The sequence below is a fragment of the Juglans microcarpa x Juglans regia genome, chromosome 4S, assembly GCF_004785595.1.
Source record: "Juglans microcarpa x Juglans regia isolate MS1-56 chromosome 4S, Jm3101_v1.0, whole genome shotgun sequence".
NCBI lineage: Eukaryota > Viridiplantae > Streptophyta > Magnoliopsida > Fagales > Juglandaceae > Juglans > Juglans microcarpa x Juglans regia.
In genome coordinates this window covers 7708187-7725457 of record NC_054601.1, presented here as the reverse complement: position 1 = coordinate 7725457, position 17271 = coordinate 7708187, and the positions used below count along the sequence as shown (strand labels likewise).

Here is a 17271-nt window from a genome sequence, read left to right as displayed (position 1 = left end):
AGCAGTCTTGGGCACGTCCTTATCTCTTATTCTCAACTGATAGTACCCTGACCTCAAGTCAATCTTCGAAAAGATAGCCGCTCCCTGAAGTTGGTCAAACAAATCATCAATTCTCGGTAGAGGATACTTGTTCTTAATAGTCACCTTGTTAAGCTCCCGATAATCTATACACATTCTGAGAGTACCATCTTTCTTCTTGACAAACAACACGGGCGCTCCCCACAGTGAAGTACAAGGCTGAATAAATCCCTTGTCGACCAGTTCTTGCAATTGAGTCTTCAACTCTTTTAATTCAGCCGGTGCCATGCGATAAGGTGCTTTATGCACAGGAGCCGCATCAGGTTCCAAATCAAAAACAAATTCCATATCGCGAACGGGAGGCAATCCGGGCAAATCATCTACAAACACATCAGGAAACTCGCCCACAACTGGAATATCTACTAACGACTTCTTCTCAGATGGCGTAGACTCGACTTGGACCAAAAAAGCATATGCTCCACGAGCTATATCTCTCCTAGCTTGAATTGCTTATATAATTGTTGGTTTTGCCTTCAACTTACTTCCCGCGAATTCCAAATAATCATCATCCGAGAGTTGAAAACCAATTACCCGACTTCTACAATCAATATTTGCTGAATATCGATATAGCCAATCCATTCCAAAAATTATATCAAATCCCAGCAACTTGAATACAATCAAATCTGCATCCAGTGTCCTCCCTCCAAAATCCAAAGGACAGCCTAAAGCAACTTTAGAGCACCACACCATCTCACCATTTGGAAGTGCCACTACTAGAGATTGCGATAAAGGCTCCGTGACCAGATTACACATCCGTGCAAAAGTGGCAGATACAAAAGATCGAGACGCCCCGGAATCAAACAAAGTACATGCATAGAAATCATATAGGCGAACTCTACCTGAAGCAAACACATCCACCAGACAATTCCAAATAATCCAACCATATCAAATATTAAATCAAATTAAAATAATTAAATGCATACCAGTAATAACCCCAGCATCGTGGGTCTCTGGAGCTCCATAATCCACATCACCAGGGGTCACTGCATAAACCCGAGCTTGTACCAACTGTCTCTGGTTGCCCCTTCCACCTCGTCGACCTCCTCGCGCTCCTTGCCCTCCTTGAACTTGACCAGGACACTCCCGAGCAAAGTGACCCGGCTGGCCACATCTAAAACACTGAATTCCTCTCTGGCCGCAGTCACCCTCATGGGCTCTATTGCACCTGTTACAAACTGGAGCTCGACCTCCAGCACGAACACCGGTGGTCGTCTGCGGACGGGCACTAGTCCTTTGCACGAACTTATGAGGCGACCCAGAACTACTCCCTTCGCCAACGTAACTCCGCCTCTTCTGACCCGGAGGGGAACCTGCTTCAAAACTATTTTCCCGTTCTGCAATGCTGGCTAAATCCACTAACTCTTGAAAATCCTTAATCCGAAGGCAGGCCACTTGTTTACGTACCTCATGGCGCAAACCCTCCTGGAAGAGCTCGACCCGCAACTCCTCCGTCGTAATGAGGTGAGGAGCGAACCGTCCAAGCTCCATAAATTTTCTTGCATATTGCTCAACAGTCATGCCACCTTGGACCAAATTATTGAACTCCCGAGCCTTTTGCCTTCTCACTGAAGCAGGAAAGAACCGGTCATCAAACTCTTTCTTGAAACGCTGCCAAGACACAGCAGCCAAGGAACCCAACTCCATTTCTAATAATGTCCGCTTGGTCTCCCACCAATTTGCCGCTTCACCTTGCAGCATATAACTTCCATATAATACCATCTGAGCCTCCGTGTATCCACAAACTTCAAATGTTCTTTCTAAATCTTGAATCCACCTCCTAGCTCGCATTGGGTCCTCCTCCCCAGTGAAGGCAGGGGTCTTATGCGTTAGGAAGCGCTCATAGGGACACCCCACTTGGGCTCCTCTACTTGAATCTCCCTGCGGCGGTCGGAAATTCTGTTAAAGAAATTCTGTCATTCTATTTAATGCTCTTGCCATAGCATAATTTTCATCACCTCTAGGTAACTCATCTTCAGGCACCTCAGCTTGCCTTCTTGGTCTCACCATAATCCTGTCATAGAACATTCTCCAACCCCGCTTAAATCCAGATAATTTATACTCAACCAAAAATAAACAATAATTAAAGTGATAAATAAAATAATTCAAATAACATCAATTAACATAAAATGACATAGCAATAAACTCATAATATAAAATAAATAACTTAACTTACATCACTTAAACAAAAAAAAAATTTTATTATTTTAAAATAATAATAAAAATAATTTTCTGGTACTATCTTAAGGGACATGTGGTTTTACCCAGAGCCGAACTGCTCTGATACCACCTGTGGCGCCCCCAATCCCCCTTATATAAATACACAGGGATCGAGACGCCAGGATGGTGACAACACGGTCACATATCCCAACGAAGTGACAGTGTGTGTACATGCAACAGTGTACAAATAAAATAACGCAGCGGATAGTCAACTAAGTACCAGAATTTATTTACAATCAAACATCAGTAAAGATTTAAATAGCAGTTATACAGTCATCCATAAAATAATTTACAATAGTTCCAGATAAACAAACGAGTGATCCCAGATCACTCCTCAGGCGGAGCCGTCTCCTCAGGCTCGCCCTCCTCCTCCTCATCTGTATCAAAATCTGCATTACTACAAAATGGTATCGCAGGTAAGTATAACCCAAAACAACAACGTAATATAAAATGCATTAAATGCAACTAACATGCATGCACATGAAAAATATGCATTTTTCCATAAAACATCATTTTTCCCGAAAATGATAATTTTCCAACGCACGCCAAAATCCCATTTTGGCCCAAAATATCCGTAAAAATATTTTCCTAGAAAATGATTTACCCAAAAACCAACTCGCACTATTTTCCCAAAAAATAGTGCATTTATTCCAAATGCACCATGCATTATTTCCATATGCACCATGGCCTCCCCTATGGACCATCCGCACGTCCTGGCTTCGCAGCGGTGCTCAGTTTCGCGCCCAGCGCGTACATGGCCAAGCACCCACACTACGCAACGAGCGATGTCCAGTTCTGCGCCCAGCGTGTACGTGGCCAGACATCCTCTAGTCCCCTCCAGCAGAAGGACCACGGATTCGGCACGAGACCATCTCGTCCGATCCCATTGTCGCCCGGCGACAATCCAGGGGACGTTACTCAGTATATTCCGCTCCCGAGTAACCAGAGGAGCTCCACCGAGTTAATATCCCATTTTGGCTTGGGGTCGTGATACACACGCACCAAAAATCCATTCTCACATGAAAACCCAGTTTTCATAAACACATGAATATGAATGCAATACACGAAAACCCAGTTTGCTTTTACAAACATGATCATGCATGAAATAATGAAATGCACATGTACCAACACAATATCCAAACCAACAATTACCAATCCAATCAAATCCAACCAAACAACTCCAATCACAAATCCATCCGACCCCCGAATCCTCGGACTCAGTCTGGCATGCCAAAAAATACAGTAAAATGGGTTAGTGCAAAAATACATTTAAATTACGAAAGTTCTTTGGAGAAATACTTGCAGTGCAATATAACAATTTCCGAAGGATCACGAAGTTGAAAAATGAGACGTTTGAGCAACACCACAGTGTAAAATACACTGTGGCCGTGGGTCACAATACCAACTTTCAAACGGAGGCAAACGAAGACCCAAGATTGATAGGGTAGAGCCTAGGGAGGTCGGTGAAGCTAGTGGTGGTGGTGGTTTGCCGTGGGTGGCGGCGAAATGGGCGGTAGAAGACCAAAATGCCCAAATCGGAAATGTAGATGGTGGAGCTTCACCGGTGGCGGATCGGAGCTGGGGTTGGGTCCAATGGGTTGCCAAGAGGTCGATGATGATGTGGTAGGAAGATGGTGGCCAATGGTGGTGCGACGACGGCGCTGGAACGAATGGTGGCCGCGGCTTTGAAGGGCTACTGGTGGTTAACGGCGGCGCGGATGGAGGTGAGGTTGGTGGGGTGAGGTCGCCGGCGGCTGGGGAAGCTAGCGGGTTGGGCGGTGTCGACCACCGCCGATGCACGGCGGCGTTGGTTGGTGGAGAAGGAACGGACGCAGGGAGAGAGAAAGAGAGAGGGTTGGGTCCGCGCGCACGGGGGAGGGGAGAAATAAGGAAGAAGAAAAAAAGAAAAGAAAGAAAAGAAAAGAAAAGGAGAGGAAGAAAAATGGAGGGAAAAGAAATGAGGTCCAATCCTCATAACTTGGGTCACAAAAATGATCCAACGGAGATGATTTTAAAATCACAAGTTAAATAAAATAATTTAAACGTAATGGTAAAGTCAAATTGAAATAATTAAATCCCACGGTAATTAATTTAAATATTAAAAGTAATTTAAATGCATAATAATAAATAAATATTAAGAAAGCACATAAAAATAATTTTCACCAAATTAAAATCATAGAAAATAAACTCACTAAAAATCCAACCAATTTTAAAATAAGAGAATAAATTTTTGATTACATAAAAATAATTCCTTCAGTAAAAATACACTAAAATACGGGGTGTTACACTTTGTAAAAAAGTGGACCCCACCTTAGAAAAGTGTAAAAAAAACTATTATTTATTAGTGGGACCCATTATTTTACAAAAGGCTTGTATGAGGCTTGTCTATTTGGGACTTGTATCTAGCATTACTCATTTTTGTAAATATTTAAAAAAATTATAATAAATACAAATTTGCTACAAGACACGCCCAGCTGCACATGCATAGTAGTAGTGTAGGACTGTTCATCTGGTTCTAGTCTGAGAATCCGGATATACCCGGACCAGAAGCAGGGTTTCAAAACTGGGCCGGAACCTGGACCAGGTTTGCCAGAGTCAAACCCAGACCGGAATCAGAATTGAAATTGATTTTTAAAAACCCGGAACCCTGATTTCGGGTTGAACCTTTTTTTTATTATTATTTTTTTAAATCAAAGCTTACATGTTATGAATATTTTTTCATGAAAAAAATGTTGATGCAACATTCAAACTCTATTCATTTAATTTTTTAAATTATGTTTCTTGACCACTAATAAAAAACCACGTGGAGAATAGTGTTAACAAAAATATAAAATGAATGATTCATTGGACATAATATACATTTTCCTTTTGAGTTTCCGTCCATTTAGTTGCTAGAAATGAACAAAAAAAAAAAAATCAATACATTCAAACCGAAAAAAAAGGTACCAGGTGTACCCAGGTTTTTCTATAAAGGTACCGACTCAAATTTGTTCTAGGCTGGAACCCGTAACTGAAACCCGATTATCTGAGTTTCGAATTGGGCCAGGAAAAACTCGGCCTGGATGAACAGGCCTATAGCAGTGTCCTTCAATAAGATTACAAAAAAGAGTTGATAACTTCCAGGTAATTAAGAGGTTAGTCATCATTTGGTTACTCAGATGAAATAAGATAAAAATATAATTTTTTAATATAATTTTTGTTTTAGAATTTAAAAATTTTAAATTGTTTATTATATATTGTGTAATAGTTTAAAAAAATTATAATGAATAAATAAGATAAAATAGTTTGTGTAACCAAACAGGTAAGATCTTGGATAAACCTAGATTAAACGATAGCAAGCCACGTGTTGAAAGAAGATCTTTCAGCTCAGTCGCAACTTCATAGTTTCATAGTGCTGTAGAGCGTATTCTGGAGTCGTGACAGTGGACTCCACCTACAAAAGAAGTAATAATAATGACTAATAATATATTGTAACTCTTTTATTATAACTTATTTTATAATTAATCAGTGCAAGCATGTAATTTTATTAAAATTGAATTATATTTTTATAAAACTGTCAATTATTTATTATAGAATTACAAAAGAATTGTAATAAAAGCTAATCATTTATTTAATATAGGTTAATCATTTTTCATAATAATAATAATAATAATAATAATAAGTTACATAGAATTATGGATCAATCACTCATTAATTCACAAATAATGATATATTTATCGTAATAACAAGTAAATATTCACGATAATAAAAAAAGAAGAAGAGTTTTAGGGTGCGTTTAGATGTTAAATTGAGTTGAGCTGAGTTAAGTTGATATGATAAAATATTGTTAGAATATTATTTTTTAATATTATTATTACTTTGAAATTTGAAAATGTTGAATTGTTTATTATATTTTATGTTGAAATTTAAAAAAGTTATAATGATGAATTAGGATGAATTGAGTTTGATTTGGTTTCGAAACGAATCCGTACCTTTTTTTTTTTTTTTTAATATAACATGGCACTACCACGTCTAGCAGTCTGTCTGAACGATAAACTCATATGACCGAGTAGCCGCATCCTTTTATTATTCTTAATCATTGTTGGGTTACATTTTAAATATTTTTCTTATTCAAGTAGTTGATTTTTGAAATCACTCAAAATATATATTATATCATATCACGTGAAGAGTATACTCTTACGAGATAGGATTTTCTCTATTTTTATTTAAAATTGATAGTATCCATTTGATGTCAAAACATAAAATATTAAAGTCATCTCACATTATCTTAACGAGCGAAATAATCAAAATACTTTAATCTTAACGTTAAATATATGCCTAATGCCATCCATTTTTTTTTTTTTTTGAAAACGAATAATTTTTTTTATAACATTAATTTTTTTTATAACATAATAGAAGTTTCTTCTAGTTAATAATTATTTAAGGAAGTCGAGATTAGGGTAGGCAATTAACACGATGGGTAGCTTTTAATTAAGGATAATGATACATTTACAATTCTTTTACAATTAGGATAGGTAATGAATGATAAGTAGAATTTTTTTTCGAAATGGTGCTAGCACGTACCCCTACTTATAAATTTGTTGTTCTTTTTCTTTTATTTTTTTAAGTATTTTTTTAATATTCTTAATTATTAAGAAAAAATAAAAAATATGTATATAATTTCACTAATAATCATTTCTTTAACCATTAAATAAAAAATAAAAAAATTAAAATGCATAAGAGGTAAGATTGAGTGGTAAGTTTGAGGGGCTCAACTATAATTTTTATTTTTTTTTTAAATTAATACTAGATACAATTATGGGTTGTGTAAGTCATTTAAAAAATAGTAGGATCCACTATTAAAAAAATTATGTTTATTTTTTATTTTTTATTTTTTTATGTAAATCTTATATTTACTCAGTTTTTTAAAAAAGAGTGTACAACGCTTGTGTACTATATGATTGTTAATTTACTTTATCTTACGATTATTGTACGATTCATTTTAAATCAACCAATATAATCACAATACTTTATTAAAAAATAATTTTGATTTTACATAACTATTATTCGTTTTAAGTAGGTAAAATAATTATAAACTAATTGTAGTTGTATAATTTTCCTTTAATTAATGAGTTATTCTCCTCATTATTTTTACACCACACATCTATTTTTTTTTTTATCAATTTTTTTCAATAAACATATAATATAGGACTGTTAAATAGAATAACTCATTAATTAATACAACCCTAAGGGGCATATAGATGACGTGCGAGTGTGATTACGAAATTTTGAAAGCACATGCGATGCGAAAGTAGCCGTTGCGTTGAGGCGGAGACGGAAGAACGCGACTTTTCATCTTCGAGATCTGACGGCTACGATTTACTAGCCGTTAGATTTAAAAATTTGTAGAGACAAGAGAGAGGACCTATGTGCGGACATATATCCGCTGTTTGCCTCCCTGTATCGCTTATACAGTTCGTCCTTTTTACCTCCTTTCCTTTTTTCTTCTTTTTATTGTTTTGTCCCTTTGTATAAACATATGAAAACCTGAAGAAGATTCAGAGAATAGTCTGTTCACGATAGAGCCAGAGAGAGAGAGAGAGAGAGAGAGAGATCCACTTTGGGTTTCAATGGAGTTTTCTGAGTAGTCTCTCTCTTCTTTCGTGTTCCAAGAAAAGATCGTATCTCGGGCTGAAAGACTCCGCTTGTTTGGTTGGAATCAGTAAAGGGAATCCGAGAAATTCTTTGTTTTTGTTTCTGGAGTTTGCAATTCAAGACCTGGGTATTGCTTGTTAATCTCTGTTCTTGATTGGGTTCTTTCCCATTTCTTTTACTTCGGATTTTGACCGATGGGATCGGTGTCCTTTCATAATTTTTTAATTGGATTCTGAGTCTTTTTCGTTTTTCTTCTTCTTTTCTGTCAGATAAATGGCTGGATCAGACGAGAACAATCCGGGCATTATCGGACAGGCGAATTTTCAAGGTACTTGACCCACTGATATTGTTGTGAAACTTATATAAGTCTACGCTCGAAACCCCAGCCTGGATTTTTTTTCTCATTTTGCTTTGCGACTTACAAGGTGGATTTCGTGCTGGAGGTGGAAAATTTGGTTTGGGCGGTGGACACAATCGGCGAGCTTTGAGCAGCATTGACCGGAATATAATAGAAGCTCCTCCTTACCCTTATGCAATCAACAAAAATGTCTTTTCAGAGTAAGCTCTTAAACCCTATTGTCTATTTGGTCGCTGCGAAAAAACAAGATGAAAGTATAGAAATGGAAAATCCAGTGTTGTGTTCTTCTTTTGTTGCTTTTGTTCTTGCAAAATTGATCAACTTAATTAAAGTGGGAAAAATCGATGCATTCCTTTCTGATTGTATATAAAAGATCGTAAAAGATTAAAAAATAATTCTCAAGGACAAAGAAAATAAAACGATCCGTTTGGTCGCCAGAAAACATGCAGATCGCAATAAGAAACCCCCAATTCCGGCACACCGACCAATTACGAGGTCAGTTGTCTTCTGTAAGATGGTTTTTTATGTTAAACGGTTTTTCCTTTATTTTTCTTTGGATTTTGATTGTGGCTTTTTTATTTTCAGAAAATTTGCTGCCCAGATGTCCAACAAGCAGCAACTTATACCCGAGGTCCTATTTCTGTAAAAATTAAAGATAGTTAATTTGACTGCATAGTATTGATGTTGTAATTGATTGATGGGTTATTGCTTTAACAGGAAGCTAAGAAACCACTGCAGTTGGTTCCAAATCCTAGTGAGTCTGAAGATTATAGCATCATAGATGTGGAAGACTACAAGGAGACTGATGATGTGCCAATGTTTGTGCAACACACAGAAGCAATGCTAGAGGAGATTGATCGGATGGTATTGTCCGACCTCTCCCTCCTTTAACTGCAATTTATATATGGAAGTTTCAGTTGGGATGCCATTTGTGTTTTAATTCCTTGCAGGAGGAGATAGAAATGGAGGACATAGGCGAAGAGCCAGTTGTTGACATAGACAGCTGTGATAAGAAGAACACGCTTGCAGTTGTTGAGTATATTGATGATTTATATGTACACTACAAGAAAGCAGAGGTCCTAGTGTCGTAAAACCCTGTTTTTTTTTTGGCATTTTCAAGATTGTTTGAACTCATTTAGTGGATTTAGTTTTTTTTTTTTGTTTAATTCCGAATTCTTATGCTTTTTCATAAGCAATTTTTTTTTTAATTAACGAGAATGAATGTTACACAATTATCAGCCAAGAATAGTATATCTAAACTTTGAGATTTTATGTTGGTTTGGTGAATTTTTTCGCTATGTTGATCTGCGGTTGATGAGAGATGTTTAGCGTCACAAGAAGAGTCGGTTTGTCGAATTTCTCCTCTTTGACAATTTACTAATATTGTGGTTCAATGTGTTCTTGCAGAGTTCTTGCTGTGTCCCACCAGACTATATAGCACAACAATCTGATATTAATGAGAGAATGAGAGCCATTCTCATTGATTGGCTGATTGAGGTACCTAAAATCCTGTTTGTGACTTACATCTGCTAAACCTGATTGATTGAGGAACTTGCTATCTGGTTTAACTGAAATCACTAACACGTTAGTGAATACAATAACAGGTGCACTACAAGTTTGAGCTGATGGATGAGACCTTATATCTCACTATAAACCTGATTGATAGATTCCTAGCCGCTCAGCCCGTGGTGAGGAGGAGACTCCAGCTAGTTGGAGTAACAGCAATGCTTCTCGCCTGCAAATATGAAGAAGTTTCAGTTCCTGTTGTGGAGGATTTCATTGTGATTTCTGACAAGGCTTACAGCAGAAAAGAAGTACTTGAGATGGTAGATTGAACTAAAATCCTGATGTTTTAGGTTCTCCATAAAAATAAAATAAAAAAAATCAGAATTCGGTATATGATTTGCTCATGTGCCTGCAGGAGAAGCTAATGGTCAACACCCTACAATTCAATCTGTCAGTTCCCACGCCATATGTGTTTATGAGGAGGTTTCTCAAAGCTGCTCAAGCTGATACGAAGGTATGTTATTTTATATGAATCAACTAAACTGCACACAGCCTTTTGTATATTTTGCAATGATTTTGATTGTGACCTTGAAATAATCAGATTGAGCTGCTGTCATTCTACATGATCGAAATGTGCCTAGTTGAGTATGAGATGCTCAAGTTTCCACCTTCTTTGTTGGCTGCTGCTGCAATATTTACAGCTCAATGTACTCTTTGTGGGTTCCAGCACTGGAGCAAGACCTGTGAGTGGCACAGCAACTACTCGGAGGAGCACCTGCTGTAAGTGGATATATATATATTCCCTAGAAACTTTGGGGATTGACTAACTAACTAGGTGGTTGCATTCTTACTGAATTGAAAATTGTTTCTTTTTTTTACTATGCACAGGGAATGCTCAAGGTTGATGGTTAATTTCCATCAGAAATCTGGCACAGGGAAGCTCACAGGTGTTCACCGGAAGTACAGTACATCCAAGTATGGTTATGCAGCAAAAACTGATCCTGCTAACTTTCTCTTGGCGACCAGATTCTAGCAGCAGGGGCTGGCTCAAGAAACTAACTTTTTTACAAGGCAATTGGGGGAAATGGGGTGTAATTGAGCAACATAAGTTGCCCCTGGGGCTTTTGAACATTCTGATATGGTATTCCAAAATTTAGGGGTCTTTTGTTCTGTGTTTTATTTGAACATAGAGGTATTTCCAGCTCTCTTTTTTTTTTTTTTTTTGTCTGCGGAGGAAAATAAGTTTAAGTTCTGTTGAACTTTTTTCCTGAGCAAGTTGTGTGTATCAGAACTTGTTTTGGATATTGTTCGTTGTGGATATTCAGATTGAAGGGAATTTGTTTGTTTCAAAAGTTGTTTGCTTCTCTTTCCCATATCGAATAAATGTATAAAAAACTAGGGTTATTATGATGATGTGTTTGATCTTGAAGGTTAAAACGGCCCCCCTCATCATGCAGTGGATGTCTAAAAACCAATCTGTGCACAGTATCGCGGTTTGAAATTAAAGTCAGGATATTCGCAGTTTCCTGATCAAAACAACCACTGGATCATTTTTTTTTTTTTTTTTGAGAAATAATTTGTACAAATCTCATCGTGTAAGTGTGTATTTATAAAAAAGTAGATCTCCCCTTAAAGAAGTGTAAAAAAAATATTCTTATTAGGAATTCATTTTTTTACAAAGAAATTTTTGCACTGGATTTAGAGTAACTTCATCATGTTTTGAAAATCATATAGTATATAAAAATAACTAACATTCATAATTTGATATCTTCATCATTCATACAAACTTGCTAGAGTTTTCAACAAGTCAAATGAACCAACCACATGATCACTTTATGACAGCCAAATTTATAAAAAATAACACGAGCTATATGTGAGACTCGATCGAAAAGGATCCTACCACAGCAGGACTTTAAAAAAAAGAAAACCACAGAAAATTCCGTTGCCGGGACTTGAACCCGGGTCTCTCGGGTGAGAGCCGAGTATCCTAACCAACTAGACTACAACGGATTGTTGGTAAACTGGCTTACATTATTTATTAAATACAACAAAACAAAGAGATCGTATTAGATTCAGGAAGACAACTAGATTTAGCATCTTTTACTACGCCTTGAGCATGTTTTAGAATGGATGGGAAACTCAAGCTTGAATCTTTCTGTTTCCTTAGGTAAGATCCCGATTTAACTCGCTCACTCGTATCATACTTTTTCTCATTTTTTCTTCACCTTCCCCCCCCAATCTTCATCTTTCACAATTGTTGTTTATGTCGTATTCTTTTTTAGAAACGCTGCAGGACGGTAGGGCTGTTAAAAGTGGAAGAGCAGCCCTCCATTGAGACAGTGACACGTAAGAAAAAACACAATAAAATAGTTAGATCTCACCGCACAGAATCACCACACGCAAGAGGCAAAAATTGTTGTTCTTCGAGTTCTCTTCCCCTTTTCGTCTATCTCCAAGCTCTCAAGCCCGTCTCTTTGCACCTCCACCAAGAAGGAATCATCTGTGCTCAAATTGGATGATAATTACGACGATGCAAAAGTGAAAAAAACGTGAGCATTTTAGATTTTTATTTTTGAACTTTTCTGTCCAGAGCTTGTAAAGCTGTGAACTTATATCTGATTTTTATTTTTTATTTTTTTTTGGAAATGTTATGTAGGAATTCAACGATCTATGTGGCTGAGAATCACAAAGAAGAAAAGTACCAGATAGATTTGATGGTGATGAGCTTATAAAGACCACTTTCTTCACCGAAATCTTCATATGAAATTTTACCTTTTTTCTTTGGTTTGGTTTTGCAAGTTCCTCCTCTTGTCTGAGGAATTTCCATCGGTTTGAAGAAGCCCAGTTCAGGAAACAGAACTCATATCAGAGATCTTATTTTATTTTCAATCTTCTTTGGTGTTGCCCATTTGAGTAAATGTTGTTTTGTCGAACTGAGTGGCTATTGACTTCTTGTTTTTCAAGAAATATGGTGTTGAAAACACAATAGACTTCAAGAATTTCTATTTTTCCTAAGGAAACGCGATCGCTTTGATATTTCCAGATCAGGAGACTTGATTCATGAACTGCATTTTTGTTGTTTTCTCAAAGTCTGTATCAGAAGAAGTGAATAATGGTGGAGGATGAGAATCTCGAAGAAGCCTCTGGTGATACTGAGAGGGAAAAAGAGTCTCAAAAAGATTTTTGTGGTTGTTTTTGCATTCGAATTTGTGCTTTTGTGGTTGTTTTTGTATTTGGGGTGGTGGTCGTTTATGGAATAAGTCAAGGATTGGGTGGAGCTATTAATCGTGTAGACGGTGAGGGTCACGATTAGGGGGATGCGAGGTTTCTGGTGTGTTTCCGTGCGAGAGGATAGAGAGGGGATGAGGGGCTAGACTGTGCATGATCTCCTGATGTGCGGTCACATGGGAGTTAAGTTGAGAAGCCTACTTGGCACTCACTTATTGGAGGGCTATAATTTGGATAATAATGGATGGACCGGCTAGAAGATTAACTCATTCTTTTTCTTGCCCTTTTTAAATATATATTGATGAAAGCAAATGAAAGCTGCACTATTAAATTATTGTTAGTTTTGTATTCTGTACTATAGTCTATTAAAATTGACTCGCACATTACAGTTCAACTATCAAGATTTTGTATCTTGTACCCTTATTTCAATTCGGAAAACCGTTAATATAGATGACGGTGAAGGGCGAAATAGGTCAATTTCTTTTAGTTTAAGAATACAATGAGTTGATTTTGGTAATTCTGAATTTAAAATGCAAAACTGAAAATGTATTTACTTCTGCCTACAAAGATGGGAGTAGAAATCTTCATCCACTCATCTCCAATTATAAGTGATAACCAACGCACTACTGCTGCGGTATCGAGGTTTGGTTAGGACAAAATTCACAGTTCACCTTGTCAAATATGTATACAGTGTGGCCGTTGCATTAGTTAAACTTGTGCTACACATTTAAACGAATGTAACATGTCTCTGAATGAGGGGTATGTCTTCCAGCGAATCTGTTCCTATTCTTTACCCGTTCAGATCCAGAAACACTCTCAACTCATCTCATCATTACAATTTTCTCAAATTCTCATACAAAATATAATAACAATTCAACTTTTTAAAATTTTAAAATAATAATAATATTAAAAAATAATATTCTAACAATATTTTATTCAATTTATCTAAAACCATCTCATTTTATCTCATCTCACTATCTCTCTTTTGCCCACAATTTGTTTCCTCTTATTTTTAAATATTCAGATTATAAAGATGAATTAAGAATCGCAAACGCTAAAGACAAAGTTGCTTATATAAGTAGTAAATAAATAAGTGGTCAAAAGAACTAACTTAGAATACCATACACGCACACAAAGTAAGAGCAGTCCATCGAAGTTCAGAAATAGGGTCTCCATTCTTTTTCCCTTCCCAACCAAAAACTCAATCTTTCTACACATATTTGGGAGATATCAAGAGCGGGGACAATCCATGCTCAAGAATGGAGACAAAAAGAAGCCATTCAGAGGTTGATTCTACCTCCGAACAGGTGGTACAACTCCCCTACCAGGTGGTGCTCCACGTCCAGCAGCCTGAGCCTGCAGTAAAATGTATTATTTATGGGGTCAGGACACTTCCCATCCATTGAGATAAGAAACAGGTTATGCAGAACAACAAAAACGAGGTGTTTAAACACACATTTCGCCAGGCAGGCACCCAGCACTCAAAGACCAAAAAGAAGAAACAATGTTCGTGCAGTAACCTACATTTATGAGTTTCTCCTCATTTTATTAGCATTACAAATCATTTATCTTGTTTCAATCAAGTTCAAACATAAAACTGCCAGTTCAGTATCAAGATCTAACCCTCATTTTAAGGAAACTCCCTAAAAGGAGGCATTTTACCTTAGCTCGCATTGCAACTGCTCTACCCCGACCAACTCCAAGTGCTGCACCCTTACCCTTTAAGAAGTTTGCAAAGCATAGATTAGAAAAAGTAAAGCAAAGTAAAATTTAGGAGTGTCTAATTACTTCAAAACGGAAAGGTACCTTTATTCTGGCATCCAGGCGTTTGAACATTGGAGCATTCTTCAGCATGTCCGGTATGACCATAAACCTATTAAAGTTTCACATCATTTCAATGAATTGCAGTCAATTTGCAAGTAGCATGCAATAAGTGACTTGAGAAACAAATGATACAGATATTCTCATCAAGCAACACATCATTTAGATACCTGACTTTGCTGCCTCGAATAAAGACGTGCTCAAGTTGTGAGACCTTCCCATCCTGTGGATGTGTCAACATGAATGAGCAACCATTGGAAATAGAACAAGAGCAGAAACATGAGGAAAAAATAATTTAAATATGCTATAAGGAATGAATGACTCAATTAGAACCAAAAAAAAAACAAGTAGAAATAAGCCAAAGAGCTTGCAGATACAGAAAAAGAAAAAGAAACCCTTTTTTTTTTTATTGGCACCGGGTGTCTGGAACAACGTTCTGACTAATCCTGGGGGTGCACAGGCCCTCGGCAAGGAGTTTCCCGCGAGTGCACCTCGGGTAATTCAAGGGAAAAATCTCCCAGTCCGATGGCCCCTAGAAATTGCTTGCACCCAAGGGGATTTGAACCTTAGACCTAAAGGGAGCAGACCCCCAAGTCCAAGGCCTTTACCACTTGAGCCAACCCCTAGGGGTTGAAAAAGAAACCCTCTTTGAACGAGGAATAATGTCTCAAAACAGAATATTGGTGGTACTGAGGAGGATCGCTTGAAACTTCTTTTTCTTTTTTTTATAAGTAATCAAAGATATATTAATAAAGATAGGCAAAGCCCAAGTACACAAGATGGTATACAAGAGAGGATCGCTTGAAACTTATTCCAGCAAGTGTTAGCATAGGTGGCCCTAGTTATTCCATCTTTGTTAGAAATTATATTTTTATTGACCACACTTGTTACCCAGGTATACATTATACCCAAATTATAAGGTGTATATAATATATTAAATGAAGTGGCAAAATAACTAATGATCTCAAATTCTTTTTGATAAGTAACTCATGATCCCAAATTCAGCAATGAACAATAGATGCACATATATCCAAGGACAGCATTCATAGATATAGAGGAAGGTTATGATTATTCAAATTCATGATCTGTGTGGCGTGATGACACATGAGGTTAACATGAGCTTCTGTAAAGAGCGATGATAGACCAGCAATTCACCCCTAAGCTATCACGTCATTTTGTTATTCTATAGCCACCATACTTTGCAGGTATTTCCATATGAGAAATGATATTTTCAGTCATTGAGTGCCCAATCACCGTGCAACTACTTTTGAAAAAGTGAGTAAACATTTCCCCAATTCAAACTCTTATGAATCAAGTATATTCAGACCGATCATTCAAAGCTCAAGCGGCCTAGAATTTTCTCAGGTATATCCATCATGACCTACGGTTTTAGAATAAACCACAGAGAACACGACATTTTCATGAAGCATAACTACCTGAACGACCAATAACGGGTTTAAAAATGTCTACTCTGGGAGTAATGCGACCTGATTTTGTATTAGGATTTAAGAAATGCAACTAAGAAAACAACTAAAGCAACCAGATCCACATCGGGCTTCAATAGCAGCAGGAAATCAATCCAGACCACCAAAAGAAAAAAAAAAGAACTAATTGAAGAAACAAACAGTAGGGCTTAAATACCTTAGCAGTGTAGGTAATGTTCTCGAGCTGGCAGTTCCAGTTGTCCTCGCACTCGATCATGCTACCTCTGTAGAGTTCTCCACTCTTGAGCTCCACCGTCACCACGTGCCCTGAAGCCTCGTGCAGTAGCTTCACTGGTATCCCCAAGCTCCTGCTCATTCTCTCTCTCTCGCCCGCTCTCTGCAAAACCCTAATCAACCCCCAAAACTAATCGGTGTGTTTCTCCGTGGACTCGAGTCATAAATTGAATTTATAAGCTATTATGCTTCGCAACAGCAATCGGGAGTATTTTTGTCATTTCGAAAGTATATGGTGCTATTATTGGAATGAAAGAATTTAGCTTTATCCACGTGGCGTTATATTTGCTCGAGAGTCTATCGATTGCAACGGTTGTACTTGTATCGAGTGTCTTGAGATAAAGGAGCTACACAGCCGCAATAGGTTGCTTTATTAACGCGAAAATGAAAGCAAGGGTTAAAATTATTAATTACTAAGACGATGATTTTGTTTAACCGGCGAGAATAGTCGTCTTAATAAGTCTTAGAATACCCCCCCGCCCCCCCCCCCCCCCCCAAAAGAAAAACTTTTACCAAATAGACATTGCTATTAATTTTAAGAACAAGAAATTCGACTCACAAGTCTACAAACCTTTTCTATCAGTTGCTAATCTTGTGATTAAGATTGTTCTTTAACATTGATTTGGATCGATCAAGCTTGTTGGAACTAGACTCAAGCCAAATCTAATTATAAAATGCATTCTCATACACAATTGAAAACATTCTTTTATG

At 37.2% G+C, this 17271-nt stretch overlaps 2 protein-coding genes, 1 long non-coding RNA gene and 1 other non-coding gene across 9 annotated transcripts; 2 read left to right on the top strand and 2 right to left on the bottom strand.

The window, feature by feature from the left end:
• The first annotated feature begins 7733 nt into the window (after positions 1-7733).
• Positions 7734-11140, top strand: LOC121262954 (G2/mitotic-specific cyclin-2). Of its 6 annotated transcripts, none has more exons than XM_041165669.1 (12): positions 7734-8052; positions 8199-8257; positions 8373-8487; positions 8726-8782; positions 8873-8918; positions 9005-9151; positions 9238-9363; positions 9695-9784; positions 9892-10113; positions 10209-10307; positions 10395-10573; positions 10682-11140. In XM_041165669.1, the coding sequence occupies exons 2-12, from the start codon at positions 8203-8205 to the stop codon at positions 10824-10826; spliced, it is 1281 nt and encodes a 426-aa protein (XP_041021603.1). In that variant the 5' UTR covers positions 7734-8052; positions 8199-8202; the 3' UTR covers positions 10827-11140. The 6 variants fall into 6 exon arrangements, with proteins under 6 accessions (XP_041021603.1, XP_041021602.1, XP_041021605.1 ...); XM_041165668.1 differs by having other exon boundaries at positions 7734-8056; XM_041165667.1 differs by having other exon boundaries at positions 7735-8052; positions 8355-8487.
• Positions 11141-11730: 590 nt separating this feature from the next.
• Positions 11731-11803, bottom strand: TRNAE-CUC. Its single transcript has one exon. It is a non-coding gene; the product is annotated as a tRNA-Glu (tRNA).
• A 276-nt stretch (positions 11804-12079) lies between these two features.
• Positions 12080-12679, top strand: LOC121263243. The gene is made up of 2 exons (XR_005940216.1): positions 12080-12342; positions 12450-12679. It is a non-coding gene; the product is annotated as an uncharacterized LOC121263243 (long non-coding RNA).
• Positions 12680-14076: 1397 nt separating this feature from the next.
• LOC121263182 (small nuclear ribonucleoprotein SmD3b-like) lies at positions 14077-16716 on the bottom strand. The gene is made up of 5 exons (XM_041166008.1): positions 16484-16716; positions 15013-15065; positions 14828-14894; positions 14684-14740; positions 14077-14377 (listed from the first exon to the last, which is right to left on the bottom strand). Exons 1-5 carry the CDS (start codon positions 16640-16642, stop codon positions 14315-14317), a joined length of 399 nt encoding a protein of 132 aa, XP_041021942.1. The 5' UTR covers positions 16643-16716; the 3' UTR covers positions 14077-14314.
• Between the last annotated feature and the right edge of the window lie 555 nt (positions 16717-17271).

Bases quoted from the DNA above. Each gene is read 5' to 3' on its own strand.
- LOC121262954 (XM_041165667.1), top strand. From the start codon at position 8,203: ATGGCTGGATCAGACGAGAACAATCCGGGCATTATCGGACAGGCGAAT. The intron at 8,488-8,725 runs GTAAGCTCTTAA...TTTGGTCGCCAG, and splicing joins AACAAAAATGTCTTTTCAGA to AAAACATGCAGATCGCAATA. The intron at 8,919-9,004 runs GTCCTATTTCTG...TTGCTTTAACAG, and splicing joins AGCAGCAACTTATACCCGAG to GAAGCTAAGAAACCACTGCA.
- LOC121263182 (XM_041166008.1), bottom strand. From the start codon at position 16,642: ATGAGCAGGAGCTTGGGGATACCAGTGAAGCTACTGCACGAGGCTTCA. The intron at 14,895-15,012 runs GTATCTAAATGA...AAACTTTAATAG, and splicing joins ATTCGAGGCAGCAAAGTCAG to GTTTATGGTCATACCGGACA. The intron at 14,741-14,827 runs GTACCTTTCCGT...AACTTCTTAAAG, and splicing joins GCCTGGATGCCAGAATAAAG to GGTAAGGGTGCAGCACTTGG.